This window comes from Ptychodera flava, chromosome 5 (assembly GCF_041260155.1).
Source record: "Ptychodera flava strain L36383 chromosome 5, AS_Pfla_20210202, whole genome shotgun sequence".
NCBI classification, from domain to species: domain Eukaryota; kingdom Metazoa; phylum Hemichordata; class Enteropneusta; family Ptychoderidae; genus Ptychodera; species Ptychodera flava.
In genome coordinates this window covers 19,324,397-19,349,982 of record NC_091932.1, presented here as the reverse complement: position 1 = coordinate 19,349,982, position 25,586 = coordinate 19,324,397, and the positions used below count along the sequence as shown (strand labels likewise).

The window sequence follows — 25,586 nt, the reverse complement described above, 5'->3', positions numbered from 1 at the left end:
TTAAAATAAATTTTCACAAACACAAACTAAGGAAGAATCTACACTGCGACTGATGAGAAACCACACTCGGGTTTCGAAACGCAAGCGTCAAAGGGCGACTCTATCAACTTTTGTAACAACATAGGTCCGGCTGCGTCTCGCCATAAGCTTTCCCCACACAAACAAACATTACCGTACACACTAATCCAAACTTCTCTACAAATATCCAAAGCGAAACAAACATTTCATTAACACAAACAATCGGATAAGAATGTAGGAACACATTTTCGAAACGAATCAAACACAAACTCGACACAAAAACATTTAGGATAGTTAGGTGGGGAGCCTGTTTCACATTTTTTACATCTCGCTATACTGTCTATGATTCTAAAAATAAAGTCATCTGCCACTTTTTCTGTATACGCGGTTTGGCAAAACTCATCTCTTCAATCGAAAGTCGGGCGATTTCATGGTTCTTTGGGGCACTTAAGTGTACGTCGAGCTTAAGGAATGTAGTTACATTCGCGATGTTTTATTCGAAAATTATTTATTCCTTCAAGGGCAAATGCACATAATTTATGCTGTTGGAAATACTGGCCGCTCATAAACAAGACAATAAACTCAATATATGTGCATTTTTACTTATATTGTCAAAGTACCACCGACACCCACAAAAAAACCAAATGGTTCAGTCCAGGTATTTGCAACTCTGCCATCCGACTGGTCAACAGGAAATCAACCATAGGTGTCTTTTGGCACGCGTATACGCCAGTCACCTAGGCGACGGTAATCTGCACCACTTATCACCATCGGGAAGGTACTCCTCCCCATATACCACTGGTGATCCCACCCTCAAGGCACTGCGTCATTCGACCAAGCATTGTTATTGTAATTTCCTGCATAAAATTAACAGCGAGGTCAACCGGTCAAACTCTCTCGGCATTTTCTCTCATGAGACTAATCCTGACAGGCTGGGCAAGTATCTTGCACTACTATTTACTATTAGTGGTTAAAGATGGTCCTTCTTAATGTTATAGATAATAAAAAGGTAGCAAGGATCTGGCATTTTCACACATGCTATGCCTGTATGGCCATTCTCCTATTGTTTATAAGAGAGTACTGTTGCAAATCCGCATTTTAACATGTTAAAATATGAATCATATTTTCACTGTAACCGGAAGTACATAAAGCTAGGCGTTGGTATGTTCCGACTGTTCCCATACATAACATAGCTGAGTGAACAGAACTAATGACACTCCGAAATTTCATTTATAATCATTGTCAAAATGTAGTTGTTTGCTTTCAGTGTTTTTGTGACCTTTCATCGTTTACTGCCCGGTCTGTGTTTTTATGTCATCTACGCCGCTGGACTGAAGAGTACGGTCCTGGCTAACAATGCATGATGACAAAATTCCTGTTTACTGGTTTTAATATCTAGGTGGTGAATTATATCGAGATAGCAAGAAATGATCCACAAACATCCGACTACACCACAGAAAATACACGACAGAGAAGGTGTAAGCAAGATCGATTGCTGTCAATTTCGTCGCTAATTTGGGAACATCGCTAGCAAAACAGTCGTAGCTTAAGTATGTATGTATGAAAAAGGGGTTGTATGATAAAGGGGTAATTACACAAAGTTTGGTGATAGTGCGGAAACATCATGATGTCACACAGATTACGTTAGACACTTGTACTTGTTATTCAATAAAATGCAGACAAATAACCAATTCGATGTGAAAACATTTTCACTAGATTGGCGTTTATCAAATTTACAGAAAACACAACCTTATCTTAAGAAAAACATGAAAAAAGTTGTTAATTATATTCCTTTTCAACTTGGGATGTTTCAGAACAGAGAAAAGGAGATTTTTTCTCTTTGTCTGTATTCAGAACTAAGGTAGAAACCCATATTTAGTCTTACTATAAAGACATTTAGAAAGACCTTTTCGATGATATATGAGTGTTTAACTAGCGGTCCATATGGTTGGAAATTTTGATGTCAAAATAAATGTCACAAACATACCTTGAATCTTCAAGGCATAACATTTTTATTATGTAGTGGTCAAGCAAAGTGAAAGTCAATTCAATCCGTTCCATTGTAATGAAAATTATTATCAACGTTTTGTTACCTCTTTTAAGGACGGAAAGTAGCACGGGAACTCTGTTTTTCTGTTGATATTTGTTGATATGATTGATCATAGCACAACATGTGAAAAAATCAGAAAAGTGACAATATTCCCTGACAAGATTTGCGGATGTTCTTTGCTGAAAGTATCAAAATGTGAGAAAAGACCCCCTTTTTAATTAAAAAGCATGGGTTAGGGGTACTTTAGAACCCCCTAACGTAGCACGGGAACCCCCCTTTTCTGTTTATTTTTGTTAATATAATTGATCAGGCCACAACATATGCAAAAATCAGAAAAAATGACGATACTTCTAATTCTGAGTAGACCTCCACCTTAACAAAAAACACCCTGTCGCAGTTTTAATGCTAATGAATCAGAGAGAAAATTCTTCTGGGAGAGAAATGAAGAGAAGGTAAGCAGAAGTGAATGTATATTTTCTGAGATATTCATCAGAACGCTTCAACTTTATACTATTGTTGAGATATGTTGTAAACATGTTTATGTAATATTGTAACTTGTGCAAAAACTACTATCTAGAAAAATGATCACTACATAACATGGTGAATAATCCGGGTAATTTGATAAAAGATTATTAACTGGTACCATGTGGGCAAAATTCACTATATCGTGTCATCTCGAATGCCATGACATATCGATATACATTTTGTTAGAGTGACTTACCTGTACTGAAAATGTAAAAACCTTGATGCAAACGTTAAAACACACTATGCTGTATTTAAAGGTAAATTGTTCTGAATTTCACATTACTGGACCGTGAAGTAATGACGACCTTTGCTTTGACTAATAGTGACCACATGAGATTCTTGGACACATGATCATGCGACTTCTCGAAATATCTGCCATGGAATCGTTACGTGTGGAACACGTCACAAACGGATAAATTGTCACAGTGTGACTCTTGGCGCTGTGCAATGGACAGAGACGCACTTTTACAATAAATGCAAAATATGTGTGCAGCTGTTGTTGTTTTGGTAGACTAGCTACCGGCTTCTGTGAGAAGTCCTGTCCGCTTTGATAATGGCGGATCACTTAATCATGTTTGAGTTTGTACTGAATCGAGACGTGCGATTCTCCTTTACGTTATTACAAACCTGTGGGCACACATGGGCTGGACAGCAACGAACGTCAACAACAATATACGGTAAGTTGACAACTTCAATTCGGCATTTTACATTTCCAACAAAATTTGTATTTTTATGTTCTGGGGAGTCAGTGTGCTTTGGCACATTCTGAAAAACTTTGTAGTCAAACATTAATTGATCCACCATAATTGTAAAAGCTACAACCACCCTTCCCTAGGCCATGACAATAGCATACTTATACTTTCTTGATACACATAAACACACTGTCTGTTTCTCTGTCTTTCTCTGTCTCTGTCTGCCTGTCTCTCTCTGTCTGTCTCTCTCATACATGTATCAGTTCTCTCTCTCTCTCTCTCTCTCTCTCTCTCTCTCTCTCTCTCTCTCTCTCTCTCTCTCTCTCTCTCTCTCTCTCTCTCTCTCTCTCTCTCTCTCTCTCTTCTCCTCTCTCTCTCTCTCTCAGATCATGTTTTCTTCAGATGATGTCCTTTGAGAATGTTAGGAGTACGACATATATATAACTTTATTGTGCCATATATCGGAAAAATCGATACAATCAGACAGAAAGCATTGGGGATGGAATATACAGAAATAAATATATGACAATCTCCACCCTATTTAAAGTACAAATATACAAACTTATATAAAGTTAATGCATCTTCAAGTGAAATTAATTAATACTTTTTAAAGTAAATGTGAATATCTTATTGTTTAAATATGGAGAGGCTGAAACATTAAAACTTATATGCTGTATATTATTCTTGAATTGTTATCTTATGTTAGTCGCCAGCCCTACGTACAAATAATTTTCGACCGTAAGAGCTAACACATTGCGGCCTCAAACCCAGCATGACGATATCAGTCACTGTAATTTTTCGTAGCGACCTATTTGATAAATTTAGTAAAAAGTTACAACAAAGGAACCGGCGCTAACCTTTATTAGAAAATCTTCATTACAGAGATCCAAAGAATGTCCAATGTCAAGTCAATGCTTTATAGTGTAATTTAAAATGTTAAAAGTGAATCCGAAGCAGACATACTGAGGCAGCAGCCATTACTGAAAGGATGTGCTTCCGTAAGTGAAAGAGGGCGCTAAGACGCACAGTTGTCTCAATCTTACTACCAGACACAATGTTGATGGGTTAGCCTTTCCATATTCAACACTATGTATGCAATTTGTAAGGCCTCCACAAGTAAAACGTTGAATAGCGCAATGTTATTATAAACATACTTATCATTTGTCTTGCCATTCGTCGGTTTGTTGTGTATGTATATCTTCGAGGTGAGTTGGTTCCGTTTCCATACCCTTTTTGCGTGCAAATAAATAGGCAAACGTATGGTTTCTATCGAATCAAGAAATTGAACCCTTCGATTTTTTCTTATTTCTACACACATCATGCATGTCTCTAAGAGTAAGCTCAAATGTGTGTATGCTATATAAATGACTCCCTCTGTCATGCTTGTAAAAACACTGGATACAAAATCATTACATGTATGGAATAAAGACTGACAAAGATCTGTCGAACACATTGATTATCATCAGATTTTCTCTGACTGGGAATGTACCTTGAAAATGTGGAAATCATTAATTCTCTCTTAGCAACTGCTACAAATAACACAAATATACAAAGAAATCTTCGTCAGTCACTCGAACAAGGGACGAAGGAAACTGAAAATGCAAATCACGTTACGAACAACCGAAAACATTTTTCGCATCGTTGACAAGACTATAAATAACAGACATTGAACAGCGAACTAGCAATCTGTACATTTGTTGGGTGTTATTAACTTCACCGTACATTCACTGCGCCCTCAAAGGCAATCTCGGTACTTAAACGATACGTCCCTACTTATATTTTTAATTGAAACTACTGAGGAGGTTTACCGACTCTGCGTCGGTCATTCCCGAATGATAGCTTTGAAAAAGCTGCGATAAGAAACACTTGTTTTTAAGACTATATATATCATCTTACAAAGAGTAGTTCAAGTGGAATGCTTAACTTTGACCATAACATCGTCACCAATGATCATCAAGGTAGTATGCGCCTCGAAATTGAAACACTTACACTTTTGCTGAAACTTTTCTCAAAACAACTTTCAACCCTTCTTTTTCTATATCAAGAATAACAATCTGGAGGTCAGCGTGCGCGTTTCGTACTGGAGAAGCAGATTATCAAATATTTATTGACATTTGAAATTCAAAAATGGCCGCCACCCGACGGGTTGACATGTAACTCTACGGAGAAAATCAGTTTACAAGACTCTTTTCACTCAGTCAGCTTCAAAATGAGCCCCCACAAGTCGTATACGAAAGCAGTATTTGCAAAAATTTGACTGTTCTGTTCCCGAGATGCATTCTACCTCAACAAAAAACCCTGTGCGTTTGTATCGCATGAAATGTCTACAAAGCTGTAAACCCATATTAACATTGCATTGTGCGCCAAAATTGTTAGTTTATAAAAAGTCACTATATAATAAAAATAGACAGAGTAACTGCAAAACGACAAATACGACATTATTACGGAACAAACAAATATTTACACTTTTGGAAATCTAACCTATGGTATTTTCTATCTACTGATCCTAAACGTTTCCCTTACCTTACAGGTTAATCTTCAAAAATTTGCGGTCATTTTCAAAAAGTGCCGTCCTTTTGATAACGTCGTGCAATATACTGACTTCTTCCATGGCATTCCAGCAAAAATTGTTTTCATTCAATTAGATTTTTGCTCTCAAGGCAATACGCGCCTCGAAATTTATTAGACATAAACTTTTGTTCAAAATTTCCGTAAAGAAACCTTAGACCTGACCCCTTCGCAATCGAGACTAGAAATCAGGGGTCACCGTGCAGAATTTGGCACCAGAGAAACAAATTACCCAATAAAATATTTACGGACAGTCATTCGAAATTTAGAATGACCGCCAACTCTGTTTTAACTCTATGGGGAGAATTACATTTCCGATTTTCACAAAAATAAACCGGGGAACACTTCATTTACTCCTAGAACTTCAAAACGCGCCCACCAAAAGAAGTAGACAAAAAAGCAAAAGTTTAAAAGTCCGTATATCTGTCCCCGAGGCGAATTCTAATATCAATCCCAGTTTCAACTTTAAAATAATCTTGGAGTGTTAGTGTGAGTTCATACCTGTTATTCCAAAAAACATTTAGATGTTTCAGTATACATATACGAGTAGAAAATTTTCCCATGGATTCCTTTAAATTTAGCCTAGAATATTAACATTCAAATAGGCCCAGCTGACTACAGTGTTAGCAAAGTATTTACAATTATAGACTTGATACGTATTTATATATTAATTACAGAGACACACTAAAATTTACAAACAATGTGTGTACTACAGACGTGCGTCTGGCGATGACTCGGTGAAATAAGGAGACGAGCCGAAGAGTCTCTACAAATTGACGTTTTTCTTATGGTTCATTTAAAATGAGCATGAAGACGGGGCAATCTTTTCGACGTGACCTTTCCAAAAATTGCCGGTCCGCCTTCGCCGACATTGTGATCAAGACGATCCCATTGTATTGAAAGTCACAGAAATTGACATTTGGCGAAGGCAATTTGAACGCACAGACAAAAATAGACCACTACGTAGTCTATCAGATACCCGTTCCTAATTGTGGGTGTAATTTGTGATAAACGGCATTCGCTTTGGATTTAGGAGAGTACAGATCGCAATCCTGTGCGGAAGCATTCCTAATACACCAATCAGCTTTGAAATATTGCTATCCTTTTACGTCACGAAATAAATAGCGTAAAATTTGAAGTCCCTGCGAAACAAAATTCCGACGAAAGTGCCTGTGTCGTCGTCTTTTTTTCCAGAATTCTCTCTGAGCACATTATTGCTCTACCATATATCAAGAATTAAAGCCTTTACTATTGTCATTCCTTTTATATTAGAGCAACGAACAGAATCTCAAAGAATGTTGCTTTTGAAACGCTGACCGTCACTGACATAACGGTGAAAAATCCCCACGGCAGTACGCCCTCAACAAGGGGTTAAATAAACTTTGTATGGCTTTACCAGTCTAAACATATTACTCGGAATTGGCTCCAAGTCTGGGAAAGGCTCCCCAGGCACGTCCCCGAAATGAAACCTCTGAATCAGGCAGCCAAGGAACAGGAACAGCTCCATCTTGGACAGTTTCTCACCCATACAAGAGCGACGCCCAGCGGAGAAAGGGAGAAAACTTGGCGGGACGACAACCTCGCCTTCCTCGTTCAAGAACCGAGCTGTATCGGAGTACAAAAAGAATAAAGTCAGAAAAGAAATACCTTTCAGCTTTCAACTCGTCACATTTCAGTATTTTTTGCTCAAAATAAATAAATGTAGAACATTTCGTCGTGTTTTAAGCGACGGTTAAATATTTAAAGGGAACCGTCGTCGGAGCTGCGCCTGTGCGAGTTTCTTGTTTAAAAACAATGTATTTTGTGCACGATATGCACCTCATTATCATAGCTGCAACATTAATCATACGATGTAGATTATGACAGACATGTTTTAACTTTCATCAATTAAAATCGAACCTTGGATACAGTGTGTTCTTTGGTAGTGTGGGTCCCATACGACCTTTGACTGTATCCCTTTAAATGCCCCCTCTGGGAAAATGTCTTTTTACGTCACGTTTCACGACGGAGACTCAACAAGTGATAGCGCCCTCCCTTGGTTAAAAATCCTTACCGGGGTCGAATTTCATGGGCTCCTTCCAGTACTTTGGGTCGTGGTGTACCCACCAGAGATTGCACATTACCATAGTGTCTTTCGGAATGTGGTATCCTCGGAATCTGAAACAGAGTTAGAGAATGGCTGTGATGGTTTCTTGTTTGTAGCGAGACGAACTAGTACAGTACTGTAAACCCGTGAAACCAAGAATTGAAAGTAAAGGTCTAAGGAGATACGGATGTTAATCCGTGCGTCTTTCACTATCGACCACTTGCAATGTGTAAGCCTATCAAGTGTAGGCTACATAATAAGAGTATATTCGAGTATTGTTAAATAGTATTTTAGCGAAGGTTTCTAGATGGGTCTTCTCACTTGTTCGAAGGCATCGCGTTTGTATATTGTCTAGGCACCGTGAAGCGTTTGCCCTATTTGCGCCCGCCGCATTATGCTTCTCCGAAGTAACAGGCGGCTGATAACGATATTGCCGAAGGGGGCGCTTTCTCGGATGGCAGGCGAGCGCCCCGCCCTTTATACAATAGTGCATGATGACAATGCATGTTGCTCCGTTTTTCAGAAGATTAATCTCGACCTCGAGTAAGTTGCAGTTCTCGCCTGTAGAGAAAGTTAACTATGACTGATGGAAAAAAAAGATAAGTTCTTTCGAATTCGGCATATTAGGTAAAAACTTACTTAGTATCTTCCGTTGTGCAGTGTGGTGCGTTCAGTGACGAAATGGAACTACAACGCAATATCTCCAGGACAGTGGCGTAGAGATACGGTAGTGAGGCTTTGTCACTCCATTTCGGCAACCGGCTGCCTATGACGTTTGCCATATCAGTGCGTATCTTGACTTGTACCTACAATAAACGAACAAGATTTACTCGAAAATTAGACACATGTTGACTTCAGCGCCACTGAAATTAAAAGCATTAATTTAATATGGCAACCCACGCAAAACATACACGAATAGAGACTTTGACATTTAAGTAATGTATGCTGTTAGCTGTAATTTTACTTGCATTGCAAAAAATTGTGTAGCAGTATTGTATTGTTTTATGTTATACTATATTGAATTGTATTGTTTTATGTTGAATTGTATTGTATTGTATTGTATTGTATTGTATTGTATTGTATTGTATTGTATTGTATTGTATTGTATTGTATTGTATTGTATTGTATTGTGCGTCAAGTAAGGTCATTTAAAGAAAATTCTTTGTTTGCCGTCCTTGGATTTTTGAAAAACCTACCAGCCAGCCATGGAAAAAAAACAGACAGAGACAAAAAACACGAGTGTATTAACATAAGGTCAATTTTTAATTTGGTTTCTTTTCGAAAAATAATATACTTATTTGCAATAGTGTTCACATTGTGTTTGTTTTCTTAATTTTCTCTAAAAGCCTATCAGCTCGCGGACGGCAAACAAAGAATTTTATTTAAAGCGCCTGAGATTAAAGATTTGATTGCAGAAACGGATTTCCCTATGGGTGATAATTAGATTGTGGAGGCTCTGTTCAATGTTTTCTATTGAAACTGTATCAATGATGCCAAATGAATTTCATGATGCGGGTACTTTCACTATTCACGGAGTCATATTTCTTGGGTAAAGTTATCATACTTGAAACAGACATTACTTCTCAATGATGACGCTGTTCCAAATAATTAACTTAATAAGGTAGAACACGCCTCGGGGACAGATATTCGGACTCTCAAACTTTGTCAATTCTTTTCTAAACTACCACTTGTGGGGGTTCATTTTAAAGCTCCTGGTGTAATAAAACTTTTTACCGGCTTAGTTTTTCGAAAATGGAAAATCTAATTTTTTCTCCATAGAGTTAACACAGGTATGGCGGCCATTTTGAATTTCAAATATCGTGAGTAATTTGTTACTCCAGTTCCAAAATTTGCACGCGCGGTGAGCCCTGATTTCTAGTCTTTCATTTGAAAGAGAATGATTGAAATATTCTTTGAGGAAATTTGAGCAAAAGTGAAAGTCTTTTACTTTCGAGGTGCATACTACCTTGAAATATGAACAAGACTCATGGAGGTAAATACGCTCATCACGCGTGACATAGAAGGTACTAACGAAAGGCACTGTGAGTGCCTTTGACAAAATTCTGGAAAAGTATATCTAACTAGCAACAAATCCCGAATAAAAGTGCAATGTTTTAAAGACCGATACTGAACGTTCAGGCCAAGAACCTTTCATGACGTCTACAGATTTGAAGTTCGTTTACATCACATTCTGGAGCCTAGAGCATTTTTAGGACTGCGAACGATAAATGTAGCGACTGTCGTCAGGACTAACATTCATTTCCCGCCCACGTTATCTCCAATACACTATCTGATAACCCAAAGACGGTTTCCATTTTACTGAATGGACTTAACGAGCTAGTGATAATGGGTAAGAAAGTCTCCTTCATTCATGAGGTTGTAAAAAATAGCCAAATAAAAGGTGCCGAACAAAAGCGGCTCTCGAGTTACCCGATGGTCTCAGATATTGAAGAAACTTGATGAAAAGGTGATGATATTTAAAAATGAATTCAAAGCTGCATTTAACGTTGCTGTAGAGGAAATTGCTTTGATGCATTTCATCGGAGAAAAGATGTCTCGGAAACGGTGGGAGGTGAACTGATTTGAGAGACCGACACAGAGATGCACAGAAAGATATCTCATAGAGGCTTCGGGACATAGATCAGTGGCACCCAGAGCTTCAGAGAAAGCTATGAGATATATACTGTCAAAATGGAAATTTGTAAACATGAGGTCATCAGGTTGAATACAGCGGATAGTGAACTTTTGATCCATACAGAGGCAAGGTTTGGTAAAAAAATCATACATTAGAATAGATAAAAAGAACTCTTTACCTCTTGATAGTTCACTATGTACGCGATAGCCCATTTCATCGTCTCTGAAATGGTCTGAAAGCCGCCAGTGAAGATTTCCCATATTGTCATGACAACCAGATCTTCATTGACATCCTTACAGTTTCCGGAGTCTTTCATGGCCTTCAGAAGGGCATCAGTGATGTCCCGTATGTTTGAAGGGTCAAAGGTCGCCAAATGCTCTTGAAATTTCGTCTGCAGCAGCTTATCTCGTCGTGAGACCAGCTCTTCGATCAAGCGCAGTCTTCTGTTTGGAAACACCTGCATGTAATTATTTGAAAACGCACAAAGCAGGTTAGAGATACTACTAAAAGGTCAAAGGTCATTCGGATATAACTTTTGGTGTATTTTAAAACTCTGTTAACTTTTCTTGTTCTACTCCACATTTATTTCGAAATCATTAGTTATCTGCTTGTTTGTACGGCTTCGTGGATGCAATAATCGAGGAATACACAACACGCAGCGACGGTATACCACGAGATTTTGACCAGTTCACGACATGTGAGCACGATCAATAGCGAGTGCATATATGGAGTGAACTGGTCAAATTGAGTGGTACCCGTTGCATAGGTGATTTATTGCTATTATATCATAATATTAAATTGAAATTCTGGCCTGAAACGTTAAAAGGATTTTTTCCTCTGGCTGAGAGCTCGTGCCTGTCACAACCGTGCTATCTTGCGAATATAGCACGGTTGTTTTCACGTCTTGACCAATCAGATCGCAGTGTTTGCGCGTATGCGCCACCAACATATATTGGTACGATGCAATCATTGTTGATGACTAAATTTTATTCTGGACTAGAAGACATTGGTCAAAGGTCATTCGCGGCAGATTGCACACACTGTGTTGTGTTGGCAAGACTTATATATTTTTTATTTCAACATATTATCTTTGGGAGGAGAACTCAAAATAATGTAAACGTTATCAAAGTCCCGCATCGTTATCGAGTCCCGCATGGGTCACTTTTCATTCACCACTGTTATCAAAAGTTACGGTTGTAGTCCCAACGGCTTTCCACGCACTGAAACGATCTTGCTCGGATTGTAAGTTCACGCCTGTCCCTCTCCATCCCTGTCCATTATAATCCAGGTTATCTGTTACTACCCTTGGACAGATTTTCCTCCCAGTGCAAGAGACTCAAGACTGAACAACTTTGCAAGTTGAATCATAAAGAAAGGAAATCTTGAGAAAGGGTCGTTCATCCGATGGCGAGGTATGCATACTAATGATCAATTTGCATAATGCAATGTTGTTTTGAAGTACGACTGCCACTGCCCACGGGCGTGATTGTAACAATACATAGATGATACTCTTTTGCTGTTTACTGCATTGCTCAGTATTTGTAATTTACAACTGCCAAGTACGCTCGCCTTATTATCTTTTTAATTTGGTAATAAGATCATCCGATCGCACGCGATGCATTCATACGCACGGGAACGCAACTTGTATAATCGCTAACCGGTCGAGTTTAATGTTGACAGATATTTCGTACGTGCAGTCGGACAGACAACATGATAGCTTCGGATACAGCTCGGTTACTAACCCATGCAAAGTTCAACATAGCGGAAAATAACAGGAAACGGAAGGACGGTGCTCGTGAAAGCCGTGGATGCCAGCGCTGAATGGAAAGGTATGATAGCGCATCAGAAGAAAGAATACTCGGGAAAAGGCGCTGAGAATTTATGAGCGGTATGTTGCTTGGGGCGGAAAGCGGTTTGACCGGCCGAGGAGAGGGGTGCAGTAGAAACTGGACGAAATAGACGATTAATAGTGCATGCACATTGAGATGCACGGCTTCTCACCTCGCATTCCGTAAGCAAACGAGACAGGTGATGAGATAGGCGGCCGAGAAGGTGAAAAGCTCAACTAGAGTAGGTTTTACGTGTGTGTAATTTTAGTAAGTATGGAGTCCGCAAGTACCTGGCGCCCCCTTGTTCGGAAGGGATTTCGGAATTTTGATGTGGTAATGACGTGGCGAATGAAAAGCGAAGCAAGTTGAGCTGTAGCCCGTACCCTAAGGTACGTGTCGGCTCGCTTGATCTCTCAAACTTCCACCTTGTCACGACGCAGCCGTTGTATCCGGTACGCGGTCCATTATTAGGCAGTGCATTATCGTAGACTTGTTATTGAACATCTCGGGTATGTAAGTACCTGAATTTAATTGGCGTCGCCGTTTGTGTTCGTACCTGTATTTAATTGCGTTGTTTGTTTCGATTGTGCCACAATTTGTCCGTTATCGGCATCAATTTATTCCACGATCCTGCGTCTGCTCAGCTCACGGTACGGCATATATCTATATTGAGACAGTCTCTCGTCAAACCTATGTCAATTACGCCGTACCAAGTTGTGTTATCTTGGTGAACAACAATGAAAATCAGTATATGTGTTACGTTTCGATCTGATAGGTGTCAAAACCCTCTAATATAATAACCTATTACAAGAATTTGTTCACTTGAAAGCATGCACGCACTACATACACGTAAGGCGACGTAGCACAATGAGGTTACGGGTTCAGCCAGCGGGGACTTTTGAAATCGGCCTTGGAGTACTTCAACCTATCTGTGTCAGAGTCCTCATTGTAAAAATGTGTTTTTATAAGAATTTGTTCGTTAGAAAGCGCGTGCTCACAAAATACACCCCGATTTATAACAGATCTAGACAACAAGGTTATTGCTGGAAGTTTGGGTTCAGCGAGCCAGAGCGTTTGATAGCCTGCATAAGAAACCGAGGCCGCAACATGCAGAGTTTTGCAGGTTAAGTGACGATTGCCAGGGTCAAGGGTCAACAACTGAGAAATAAGTTCATAGACCCCTCGCACGTTAGTGTTGTCTTTACCTTACTATAGACTTGTTGTAATGGGGACCGGAAGTCTTCGATATATCACTGCCACCTCCTGAACAAGCTTTCACCCCTTTATTGAAGAAAGATGACCTCGCGTATAAAAAGCAACTGCCGGTTCGTAATAAAACCAACAAAAGTTTCGGTTCCTGGCTTGTCGACCGTATTTTAATCAACCAACTATGTCGACCTGTGCCGCTCATTAAAAAAATGATAGCCGCAATCGTACAAACGTAACTTGCCATCTTTCGTGATCCAAGCAGAACCGAACGGAGGGTAACGCTACATTCACCTAATCTACACTGCAAGTTAATGCTACCCTCCCCATACTATCACCTTTGAAACTTGGCTGAAAATTCCTCGGACCGCCTCACGTGCACCCCGGGCAAATATAATCAAATACAATTCGTCTTGAGTACGCAGCGTGAAATTAAGATTTGTGCAAAAACTCTTTGGAAAGAGTTTTGAAAAGTTATGGCAAGGAATATTTCTGTGCTTACAATTTGAAAAAAATGTGCCTTTGGTACAGTTAAGTCCTTAAACGTCCCTAACTTTGCAACCAACGCGAGAAAATGATTTACACCATATCTCTAAGCCATATGGAGAGTACTTTTATTATGGTTGTCGCAATGGCCTCATGTGAAAAAAGTCATTAAAAGTCACACTCGGAGAAGATAATTAGGTCTGCGGGTTTTCCCTTTGCTGCTTCGTCAACCTGGTTTCACAGTAGCTCTTGCAGTTTCCAATAAGGCATAAAAAGTCTCTCAAAGACACCGCCCTCCGCTGGAGCGACCTTTTGGCGTTAGTGGTGACATACACTTCGTACTTACCTCCTTCGCGATTGTGATTCTACATGGATTAGTACTAAAGATTGTTATTAATATTAGTAACACCTTCAAGTTGTACCAATTTGAAAATATTTTACTTGGAATAACATGCAGTAATTTTTCGCTCACACCTTTTTTTCGTTTGTTCATCCGGTCCTCATATATTTTATTAGCCTCCTTCCATAGGAGTCTTTGCGCCATTCCATGTAAAGAATACGGCGAAAAAGTGTACAGATTTGTGTGCATACATACACGAACTATATGTTCTGTGGCGAAAAATGATGTCCATCAGTCACATCATGACGCATATCTTCGTCGCAACCGCAGAGATAAGATAGTGCGTCGAACTTTCGTACAGTAACACAATTATTCAGGGCCGAACTCTATTCGACAAAAGAGTGCCTTCGGTTTTTGAGGGCGATAGAAGTGATAAAAAGGAAATCGGTAGAGTACGACAATTTAAAATCATACTTTACCGCTATGACTGTCCAAAAAGCACAACAATAAGCAAAGTTTTACTTTTGTTACAAAGCGATCGTTAGATGAATGTATATTAGAAGACCAAAACTACCAACCACATTAGCTTGTTCAAACGCAAGCGCGCACAAACATACAAGACACACACACATACACCGTCATACTCACACAGACTCACGCATATATCATATACGTATATATATATATATATATATATATATATATATATATATATATATATATATATATACACACACACACACACACACACACGCATATATGTTACAACATACATACATACACTTATATCTATATGATTACATAATATGAATGTATGGAGACAGACAGACAGACAGACAGACAGACAGACAGACAGACAGGCAGACAGACAGACAGACAGACAAAAAGAGACAGACAGAGAAAGACAGAGCGAGAGAGACAGAGAGACAGTCATGTGACGATCGCTGAAATGTGTGAATCTGAGACAAACTCACGCCTATCAGTGCACATTGCCGTTCTTGCAGAGGTAATCGTAGTTGTGTCTAGGGTAAAACCTCTTAACTGGAGATGAGGCTAAATTGACATTTACGATACAACAGTTCGATGAACTGCTTTCGTAGCGGACTACGAACCAGGAACCGATAGTTTGTAATTGATAAAGCCAACTCTCTGCGTCATATCGAGCATTACGTATGTTTTTGAGGTTTTTAGACAAATGTTCCCGGGTGAGAGGGGATTTTAAAAGTGATATGCACTCTGAAATTTAATCTCTTTTTTCTTGATTCGGATATTTCCTCTATTGTCGAGGCAGTTTTTAGGAAAAATAGGCTGAGTGAGATGGGAAAAAATGATAGCAAATTGTGGAACATGAATGTAGAGCGCCCACGCATTGAGGAAATAAAAACTTTGCCGGGAGCATCTTTCCAAAGCAGGGCTTCACTGAAGTAATCCAATCATCATGATACCACAATCGTCATCGATGCACCATTCATAAGAAGACAATCATCCGCTTTGCCACTTTCTTCCAAAATCTATCGTCTTGACGAAAACTGTCACTGAATGCTACTGCTCGGTTCTCGGCTCGCTTGATCTGCTCCCCCGAGAACAGCATTTCCATGGCCTTTCATTCACAGAGAAAAGTCTGACGAGCTCGTATGTATATTCCGTCACACCTGTAGAACACAGGATCATACCCCCCCCCCTCCCCTCTTCACAAAAAGCAATCAGAACTCGTTTGGAGTTCTATGAATGATTAATAAGCACATACAAACACACATCCTGAGATAGTAGTGAACTAAACTAAAGCTTAGACAGGGGGCCAGCGTAACCCAAACCTGACCATTGGCCGGCAAAGGCATCAAGGACAACTGCTACCGTTCCCGGCAGCAATTTACCCTCCGTTCCTAATTTCTCCACAATTTTATTTGTCCGTCGAGATTCGCGTCGCCCTTCAGCATGTTCAGCGGGCGCATTTCAACCACGGTTTGTGGAACTGTGATTAAACGAAGCTGCCAGCCAGGGGAAAACGAAGCGAAACCAAAAAACCGGAACTGTCCAAACTGCGCGCATTTTTTGCGCACAGTGTCACGGTACACACCTGCTCAGCAACGTTGATATTATAGCAAATCACGGTCCCTCCAAAAAGGGGTACGGGCCGCGAGCCAATCGACAGTGGAGAAAGAGCCGGGCACAAATGAAGAGTGGTTGGTGCTGGGCAAAACGATTTGAGGTGCCTGACATTCCAGGAAGTTTTGACCCCTAAGAGGGGTAAATATTAAACTAATTGCTCACAGTTTGGTTCACCAGTTTTTCAGGGGTGCTGCGGTTTTCTGAAGAAATAAAGTTCCTACAGTAGCTGTGAAACGGAAAAAGGGTATCGGTAGGTGCCATGGCTTTGGGGGAAAGGTAGGAGGGGAGAGTGCTGTTTGTACCATGGGACGGTAGAGAACAAAGTGCACCGAGTCATTGTGACATCACATGACCCCATTCCGGCTGACAACTTCGGCAATTTGGACCGATTCCGAACAAACGTAACGCGTCATTGATTATAGTACGTGTTGAGGAATCAAGAAGTGGCTACAACTAATGATAAGCTTACATGTACTTTTTAGCTCTACATGCTCCCGTTTTCCCATGGCTGTGTAACGTGCAAAACGACTGCATGCGTGTGGCCGTCGACTGAATACAATCATGTGTGCGTTCTGACAACAGAAAAATGCAACAACACTGAGCAAACACAAGCAGGATGTTTTTCTTCCGAATACAAATTTCAACCATTCATGGAAATTTCCACCCTAACAGGCAATCGATAGAACATTGGTAAACCGGAAAAGGATATTATGGGGATATGAATACAGGCCTTATGATTTCACTGACGTCATAGCATTTTGCGATAATCGCAAAGTTGATGACGTCATCATGTAAGAGTCCTTGTGTGCGGCGGGAATGCGTATATATGTACCCCGCATTACCTGAAACCAGAATGATCAACGGAAACTATCGCTCTAAACTGACGTGCGCTTACTTATTCCAAGCTTTGTAGAAATGTGCAAACCAAATGCGAATTTCCTATTAAGTATTGATCAGGCGATGTGCTGAGGGCAATTCACATGCGAATGTGTACACATACCTGCTGTTCTACACCAGGAAACGAGTATATACCAGCATGCAGCAGTACACATGGAATGATAACTGTAAACGAAATGTTGTCGCAGAACTCATAGATGCGTACATTAATTGACAAGAGTAAGATTAGATAGAAACACGAACAAACTTTTAAGTCTCACTCGGTGATATAAGAGAAATTGAAAATACTACATGGGTATACGTGTGTACGTGTGTACATGCATACATAAGTACAGATAGACAGATAGAAGATTTTTCCCGAATCGAATAGGTCAAATGATCTTGTTTGGTTTGTCCGAGGCGCTAAATGTAAAAAAATCAATTTACACAATCACCCTTATATCAGAGATAGAACAGCTAGGAAATGTATATAGAGAGGAATTTTAATATATATATATATATAATATATATATATATATATATATATATATATATATATATATATATATATATATATATATATATATATATAAAATTCCTCTCTATATACATTTCCTAGCTGTTCTATCTCTGAAATAAGGGTGATTGTGTAAATTAATTTTTTTAAATTTAGCGCCTCGTAGGTTCGCCTAAGATATGCATAAATATCGTTGCGTCTGATTAAAATATTCTTTTTATCAATAATTATATTTTTAAACTTCAGAAAATTGCACATAGTATTTATTTTTAAAAATTCTATACCCACACTTTCGAAATTTCAAAGCAGTGTCTAAGTTAATTTTCACAGCACACACACCCATTCAAATAATCACTAGACTGTGTCATAAATGAAATGCTTTCTGAGCCCATATAAAATCTTTATCATAATGCTTTTCTCGAGTGATCAGCGGCAATAGCTAAGATGCAAACTGTATCAGCCAATGTGCCAAAGACATAGTATGTATAGCACTGGTGGCAGCGTGGAGAATTTTGACTCGATGCAAAACATTGGCAATTATCTGTACATGATAACTGCCAGCAATTCCAGATGATATGATCGATTGACTTCAATATAAAGATCAACGCAAAAACAAAATTAAGTGGGACTATATGTAGAATTATCGTCTAATTATCCGGTATATACTACCACCGATAGGTATATGCCTTGTACAATCGCCATTCAAACGATGCACTGACCGACTGACCTGCCATCTATTCAGTGCGCATTTTTGTCGTTCTAGTACGCGGGGTTTCTGAACTCTACGTGTGACAATCCGCTTCGACGATTAATCTTACTCACCGTATACGAAGCAACACATTCTGTCAAACAAAGATATAATCACGGTCATATAAATTATTTCAACTATCGTGCATTTTAATGGTGAAACGCTCCCATGAATAAAAAGTTTCTTGTATTACTGGTAACTTATGAAAGCTGCGACTTAAAATCACCCTTGATATTATACCACACCTGTCCAACAAAACAAAATATTTGGTCCGAATGTCAATAATTGACAATTTAACGAGCGCGTACACATTCTAATGGCTGATAGGGAAGATCGTGACGTCAAGCTTTTATCCGAGAAGTACGAACAGTATTTAAAGTCGGATCGGCCCATGGGTCGAGCCTACGATAACTTGTTTTTTTTTTTCTTTAATTTAAGAATTTCTTAATTTCACAAGATCAATTTTGGAGAAAAAATACATGAGATGCAATATTTCGCCATTGTTTTTATGTTGTCAGAGTCATTACATGGGACTTTTGTATAATCTCGGAGCAGATTGCTTTGACGACAGTAACGTCATTGCAAATCCAAGGCCAAAAAGTGGCCATGCAGCTAGCAGCCTATAAAACATCAGTGAATGTTACTGGAATATGAAATATAGCGCGAAAATCAACTGCGGGTGATCATGCGCAGCAGAGCAGCGCAACATTCGCATTGTAATATTCCAGGTGAACAAACGGGAACCACAGTACTACAGTGTTGAGTTTATTACGGAGCGCTTACCTTTAATATCGGAAGAACGTCAATCGGGTCACCGGGCGCAAGTAGCTCGATCGATTGTCGATTGTCCCGCATGATCATTTTGAATTCCGCGTCGTCGACGCTGTACCGTTGGTTGAAGGTGATATTGCAGATGAAGTTCATGACGGTGAGGTAAATGTCTTGGCTGATGTCGACCGGCTTGCACTGCTTTTCTGATAGGTTCTTCAAAAGATGACCAGCTTCTACCAGTATCTTTTCTTCGGCCGATGTCGCGCCGTTGCGGAACGCCGTGTGCGAGTGCAGGGCGAGGGACACGTACTTGCGCTGTCTCGTCCACTGCGGTGTGTAGTCGCCGAAGGTGATGCCACAGTTGTTACGCGACAAGAGACTTATGGAGTACACGTACGGCCTGCCCGAGAACTGATCGGGCTGGCGCACGAAGGCGTCCTTGATAGCCACGTGGTCGCTGAGGACGATCGCCGGCTTCATGCCCAGGTAGAGCGTGAAGACCGAGCCGTAACTTTCGGAAAGTCTCTTCAAAATTTTCCAGATCGATTCACTTTCAAACAGTGTTGGCAGATTACCGATCAGCGGTAACGCCGGGGGTCCCGGGGGCAGATGCCAGCCCACCTGTTTTGAGTATCGTGTTACGTAAAGTATGATGCAGATTAGAATGAGCAGTATAGTTGTCGCGTCCATCTCTCCACGTTGTACCAGGTCTACGCTGTGGAAAGATGCCCGTTCATAGGACCAGTGCTTTCTTTGCCAACTTAAGTCAGTATGCTCCCTATAGGCGCATCGGCTGTTTATATGTACGCCACACGTGCACAGCGCCGCCGGCTTGGCTTGAGAAACCCCCTCACAGGTGCATCGACTACTTAGCATAACGGGCGGAAGACGGCAGCGCGTCGTCAGCGCGACGGCGTAATCTCGCAATCGGGGCTTGAATTGGATTTTGATACTTAAGTCATACCATTTTAGGCATAAAGAGCTAATCGATACTAAGTTGGACAAGATCTGATACACACAGTGCAGCTCAACCCAGTACGGTTTACCGGTTCAAGTTGACACATATTACACCCCCCCCCCCCCCCTTTCAATGTATATTTTGACTGATGCTACTACCGACATCTCAGGTCAGTGCCCGGTCGCGTGACACAGTTCGTACCTATGAATGCATCTTCCCTTCGCTGCGTACCTTATGATTCTATAGGACTTTCTGAACGCTACTTTCAAAATTTTTGACGCTGCGTTTGCAACCGTCCCTTTCAAGTTGCAATGTTCGGTGACGCAGCTCTATCGTTGTGACCGCCCGTCGACCCAAGCAGTGTGGCCCCCGCAGAACGACCCCGCACGTGTACGCGTTTATAAGAAAGTCAAACACTTGAAAAGGCAATGCACTCCACATTCGCACGCAGGGTCTGTGTAACCAGACAACTTCACATATTTTTTTTGCCTATTAGAAGTTCTGTTGGGTTCGTATTCTAATGGTTCGGCAAGTTTCCCCTCCTAACTTTTAAAAATGTAATTTCGATATCTCTGAGGAGAAAGTAGATCAACCATGAAACCCTGCCACAACCCTGATCGTAAATACAAAGCTTGAACAACTAAAGTTGACAAGCTCGGCGGCTCCGTATAATTGATTTTTGATTCGTTGTCCTTCGTATTATTCTCCACATATCCTTCGTTAGTTATGGCATATGTGTAAAATATATATGATACATGTAGGAGTGTAAAGCACGAGAACAGGAGCAAGAACGAGAAATCGTTCGAGAATCGAAGATGGAATACTTGAGGCTGAGTGCTACACCTGATATTGAGCATGCGCCGTTTGCAAGAGAAAAAAATCTTTAGAACTTGAATTGTGGAAAAAAACTCGCGCCTAGCAAATATTGCTCATTGCGTTTGGCGTCAGCCCCCACCCCTGCATAGACATAAGTTTGGAATTGTGCAAATCTGACGATGAACTTATAATTTGAACCCCCCTCAAAAAAAGAGGACAATTTGATAAGAACAAAATAAGGCCAGTGATTAAGTATCATGCATATACATAGAATTTTCATGGCGTAACCGAGGAACACCGGTAGCGCTTAAGATAAACTAGTCCCACTAAGCACGGGTTTGGTTTTCTAGTTTTTGACATTTTGATTATCCACGTCGCCGCGAATACTTGCCTCGTTTTAGCACTAGCCATCGATCATGCAGAGACTCATAAAGAAACAGGTAAAGTTACATATTTTCAGAACTCACTGTCGTGATTCCTGAACCTATTCGCTCGAAGACGACGTGTGAATAAAACGTAAAATTAAACGAGAATTCATATTCCATGAGTTTATCTTTGTATTCTTTTTTGAACTGAAGCTCTGCGCTAATATTACAAGAGGTAAACATGTGGCAAGTCAGTCTTAAGGCAAGAATTTCATGAGGTCGTGACCGAAACAAACATTCTTAGCAATTTATCAAGTTGTCCACGTTTTACAACTTTTTACCCGACTTTTGAGAGCGCCAAAGAATGCCTAGTAGGGGAAATTCCGGATTCCTTCGGCTGAGTGACCCCCACGTCCCCTGCACTGGGGAGCCCCAGCCGTACTCACTATGACGGTCTCCTATTCTCGTATCTAGAGCGACGAATAGCCAGCTTGCAATCGCCAGAAGGTTTGATCAAGTCAACTACACTGCGTAAATTTCGCTTTTTACAAAGATCCGTGCGCAAACAAGAGGATCAGCACAAAGAACCAATACACCCCACCTCTGAAACTCATATTTTAAACACGTCACCACACAATAAAACACTTACCAAAGAATAAAAACCGTGTCACCAGTAAACAAAGACAACAAAGGTAGTAAAATAAAAGTAAAAGCGAATGAAAATGAAAGACATTCATCAGTTGACGAGTTTTTTGACAGAAGGCGTAGAGGAACGAGTGGGCGATTTTATTTCCCCTATAGTCAACGCTGGATGGATTTTTTTCGAAGCTCTAATATCTCGCTTTTCAAAGTTATCGCAATATATTACCAACCCGCTCCGAGTCGTAAGGTGATCCACCCACGCGGTTTTGAATGAGTGTACGGTATTTGGTACAGAACAGTTCAATAATATAATGACGTCCAATTTTTAAAGTATATACGTCTATTTGGAATTTCGCTTCATCATCCGCCTCGTGTTTGCTTAAGCCTTGTATCTTCTTTAGTTTACATTTTCTCTGAAATACCAAGTGTCAATGCAGCTCTACGGCGCTGTCCGTCGAGAAGAGGCCGTTATAAACATCCATATCACCCTACCGCTTTCTACTAATCTGCCCCACAGATCTTTTTTTAACAAAAGCGTATCTTCATGTAGCACGGCATTTCACGCTCATAAAGCTACTTTATGCGGTGCTTCAGGAAACATCTCCGATTTCCCCGGTCAGGCCTATGTAAAGATGCTGATAAAGAAGGACCGCGGTTACGGTGAGACGGTTAGACCTCCTGACTTGTGGCCGAAAAGTCCTTTCATTCTCTCAGATTGTGCCTTGTAATCGTTTTCAGCAAAGTGAAACCAGAGGCCGAGAAGGCCACGATTCGCCCTACTTCAATAAACCACACCACGCTCTTCACGCCTACACTTTACACGTCTTTTATCTACGGGTCACGACGGCCGTTCTATCCTACGGAAATCCGCGCCCTGTCGATAACTACCCCCTACGGCTTCGCAAAGAAAAAGGTGACGGGAATCGTGCTATAGCGTTTACGTGCGATTAGTGTTGGCATGAATCGCGCCGTGTAGCAGAGTTACCGAAGGTATTTGCACGGTGCCGCCGCCACTGAAAGCGGTCGGAAGTTTTGCGCCACTCTCATATTTTGTCGCGTGACAATGCACGGTAACTGAAAAATGAGTCTTCTCAATAAAAGCTAGACACGCTTCAGTCGCCGACAGTAGGTTGCAATGTGGTTAAAGCCCATGACCAGAGTGCATTACACCGTACGCATCGCGTCGCTGTTATGCCGTTGAGAACCTCGCCCCCTTGTGGTAGTTAACCGGTTACTCGCTCGGTACTTCAGGCAGATACACATCAACATCCAGGAACACCTTCACTCTTCAAATCGTGTAGTTCCAAAACTAATTTAAAGTGTACTCTATCTTTATGCGTAAATTCGAAACACATAAGGGACTTGTCAGTTTCTTCTTCGGCCTGGGGCGGTCGATTCATGGGGGTCACCCTGTTTTTGACTTTAGTGATGGGGGGGGGGGTCTCCATGTTTTTGAAATGCCCAATGGGGGGGGGGGGTGTCAGTGTGATTTTGAATTTTGACACAGGCTCATCATTGCCTAAAATGCATCGCGTCAGCCACAAATTTCATCATTCAGTTGCATTTTTCGGCGCCCCATTCGGGCGCGTAACTTTAATAATCAGATATATTTTTCAGCACGTCCGACTTATACATATCAGGCACACATATATCAGAGATATCTGTATGTTCAATATTTTTCAGTGTGCTCTTCAAGCGCATTACTTTAATATATCAGACATTTTTCAGCACGTCCTTCCGGTGCATGACTTTAATATGCAAGACATATAAGAGATATCAAGATGTTTCATATTTTTCGGTGCGCCCTTCGGGCGCCATACTTTAATAAATCAGAGATATATGTCAGAGATATCTTGATGTTTGCTAAGTGAAAGTGTACCATTATGAAATCTACAGTTCATATGGAAAGCATGATACTTTTCTGTAGTCTCTATGAGAATTCAGTATGCAACATGCACAATTTGATACAGTGACTTATTTTAGAGATAGAAAAATGACAAGATGTCTTTCGTTCTCATTGATGCAACTATTTTCCTTTGTGTCTCAGGTTTTCTCTAAAAAGATGCTTTTTTATGACTAAAATAACACTTAAAAAGGCAGTTTTCGTCATTATTAGCTGTGCTTTTATGGTTTCAATGTTACAGGAAAAGGTCCTCTAAGACACTGCACACATCAGATTTGGCTAAAATAGCTCTCTATGGCTTCTCAGGAGATTTAATAGGATGGCTGGATTCATGGGGGTGGGGGAGATCACCCTCAGTTGTTTTTGACTTTAGTGATGGGGGGTCACCCATCAAAGTTTTGGATTTACTGGTTTTTCCTCTCTGATATCAATGATTGGCATTCATTTCTGTACAACAGTTCAGGACATGTGGTTAAGCATAGAAAGTGTGAAATACATTCACAGCTCATTCAAAATGTACTGTATTCAAACTTTAAAATTGACTCTTTGAATTCCTATCTTACAACTGACATGTCAACAGAAATTCCTATCTTACAACTGACATGTCAACAATTTCATTAAAAGGGTTCAAAGGGTTAAAAGTGTTAGGCTAGGTGCCCGCTAATTGCGATATTGTCGCAATATTACAAATTACTCATAAAAACAAGTGTGTAACTTAAAAAGAAAAGCAGATGCACTTACATTTTTAAAGCGACATTACTTCACCATCCAATTGTCCCAAATTAGTCCAATCGCGTTATTGGAGAAAAAAGAAGTGATAAAAACAAAAAAGCAACAACGTCATTCAGTAATTAATTAGCCCGTCGCAAACCTTTTGTAGGCAACAGGAGAAGACCAGTGTATTAAATGACGTACGCGAAAACAATTGCAGGGAGAAAAACGTATTTGGCTGAAATATGCTTAAAATATTCAGAAGCGTAATTAGCAGGGGGTATTTTAATGCATGCTTTGCCCCTTGAAAGGTTATATTTCATCCAAAATTTACTGCGTATTTCAAAAGTTTATTATGTCACCAAACGGGATCACCATTACATGTAGACACGTGATCTCGTCAATTAACGGCCATCCAATCCAGTGAAAGTGCATCCATCGCTTTACTTCCATCATACAAAAGTTACATCGTTGGGGGCCTATGGGCATAGCTTGTCTGAAAATATTTAGTGCCACACCAGGGTAAAACTGCATTAAATTGATGACTATCAGTTTTTCAAAATTGTACCGCTTTTTTTGCGTGCCAAATTTAGGAGCAATGCGAGCTCCAGCACATCAGAGCATTCATAGGGTAGTTGGTATTTCGCATTTACACTAAATAGAGGAAAGTGCCATTTTCTCAATGCAAACTTCTAAAGCTAAAGGTGAATTTCACGTAGTGGGAACATCAGTGGG

General features: G+C 40.3%; 1 protein-coding gene across 1 annotated transcript; it reads right to left on the bottom strand.

Annotated features, from left to right (window-relative positions):
* Positions 1-3,709: 3,709 nt before the first annotated feature.
* On the bottom strand, positions 3,710-20,226 carry LOC139133186 (steroid 17-alpha-hydroxylase/17,20 lyase-like). The gene is made up of 5 exons (XM_070699620.1): positions 19,469-20,226; positions 10,753-11,031; positions 8,579-8,745; positions 7,907-8,010; positions 3,710-7,458 (listed from the first exon to the last, which is right to left on the bottom strand). Exons 1-5 carry the CDS (start codon positions 20,144-20,146, stop codon positions 7,214-7,216), a joined length of 1,473 nt encoding a protein of 490 aa, XP_070555721.1. The 5' UTR covers positions 20,147-20,226; the 3' UTR covers positions 3,710-7,213.
* Between the last annotated feature and the right edge of the window lie 5,360 nt (positions 20,227-25,586).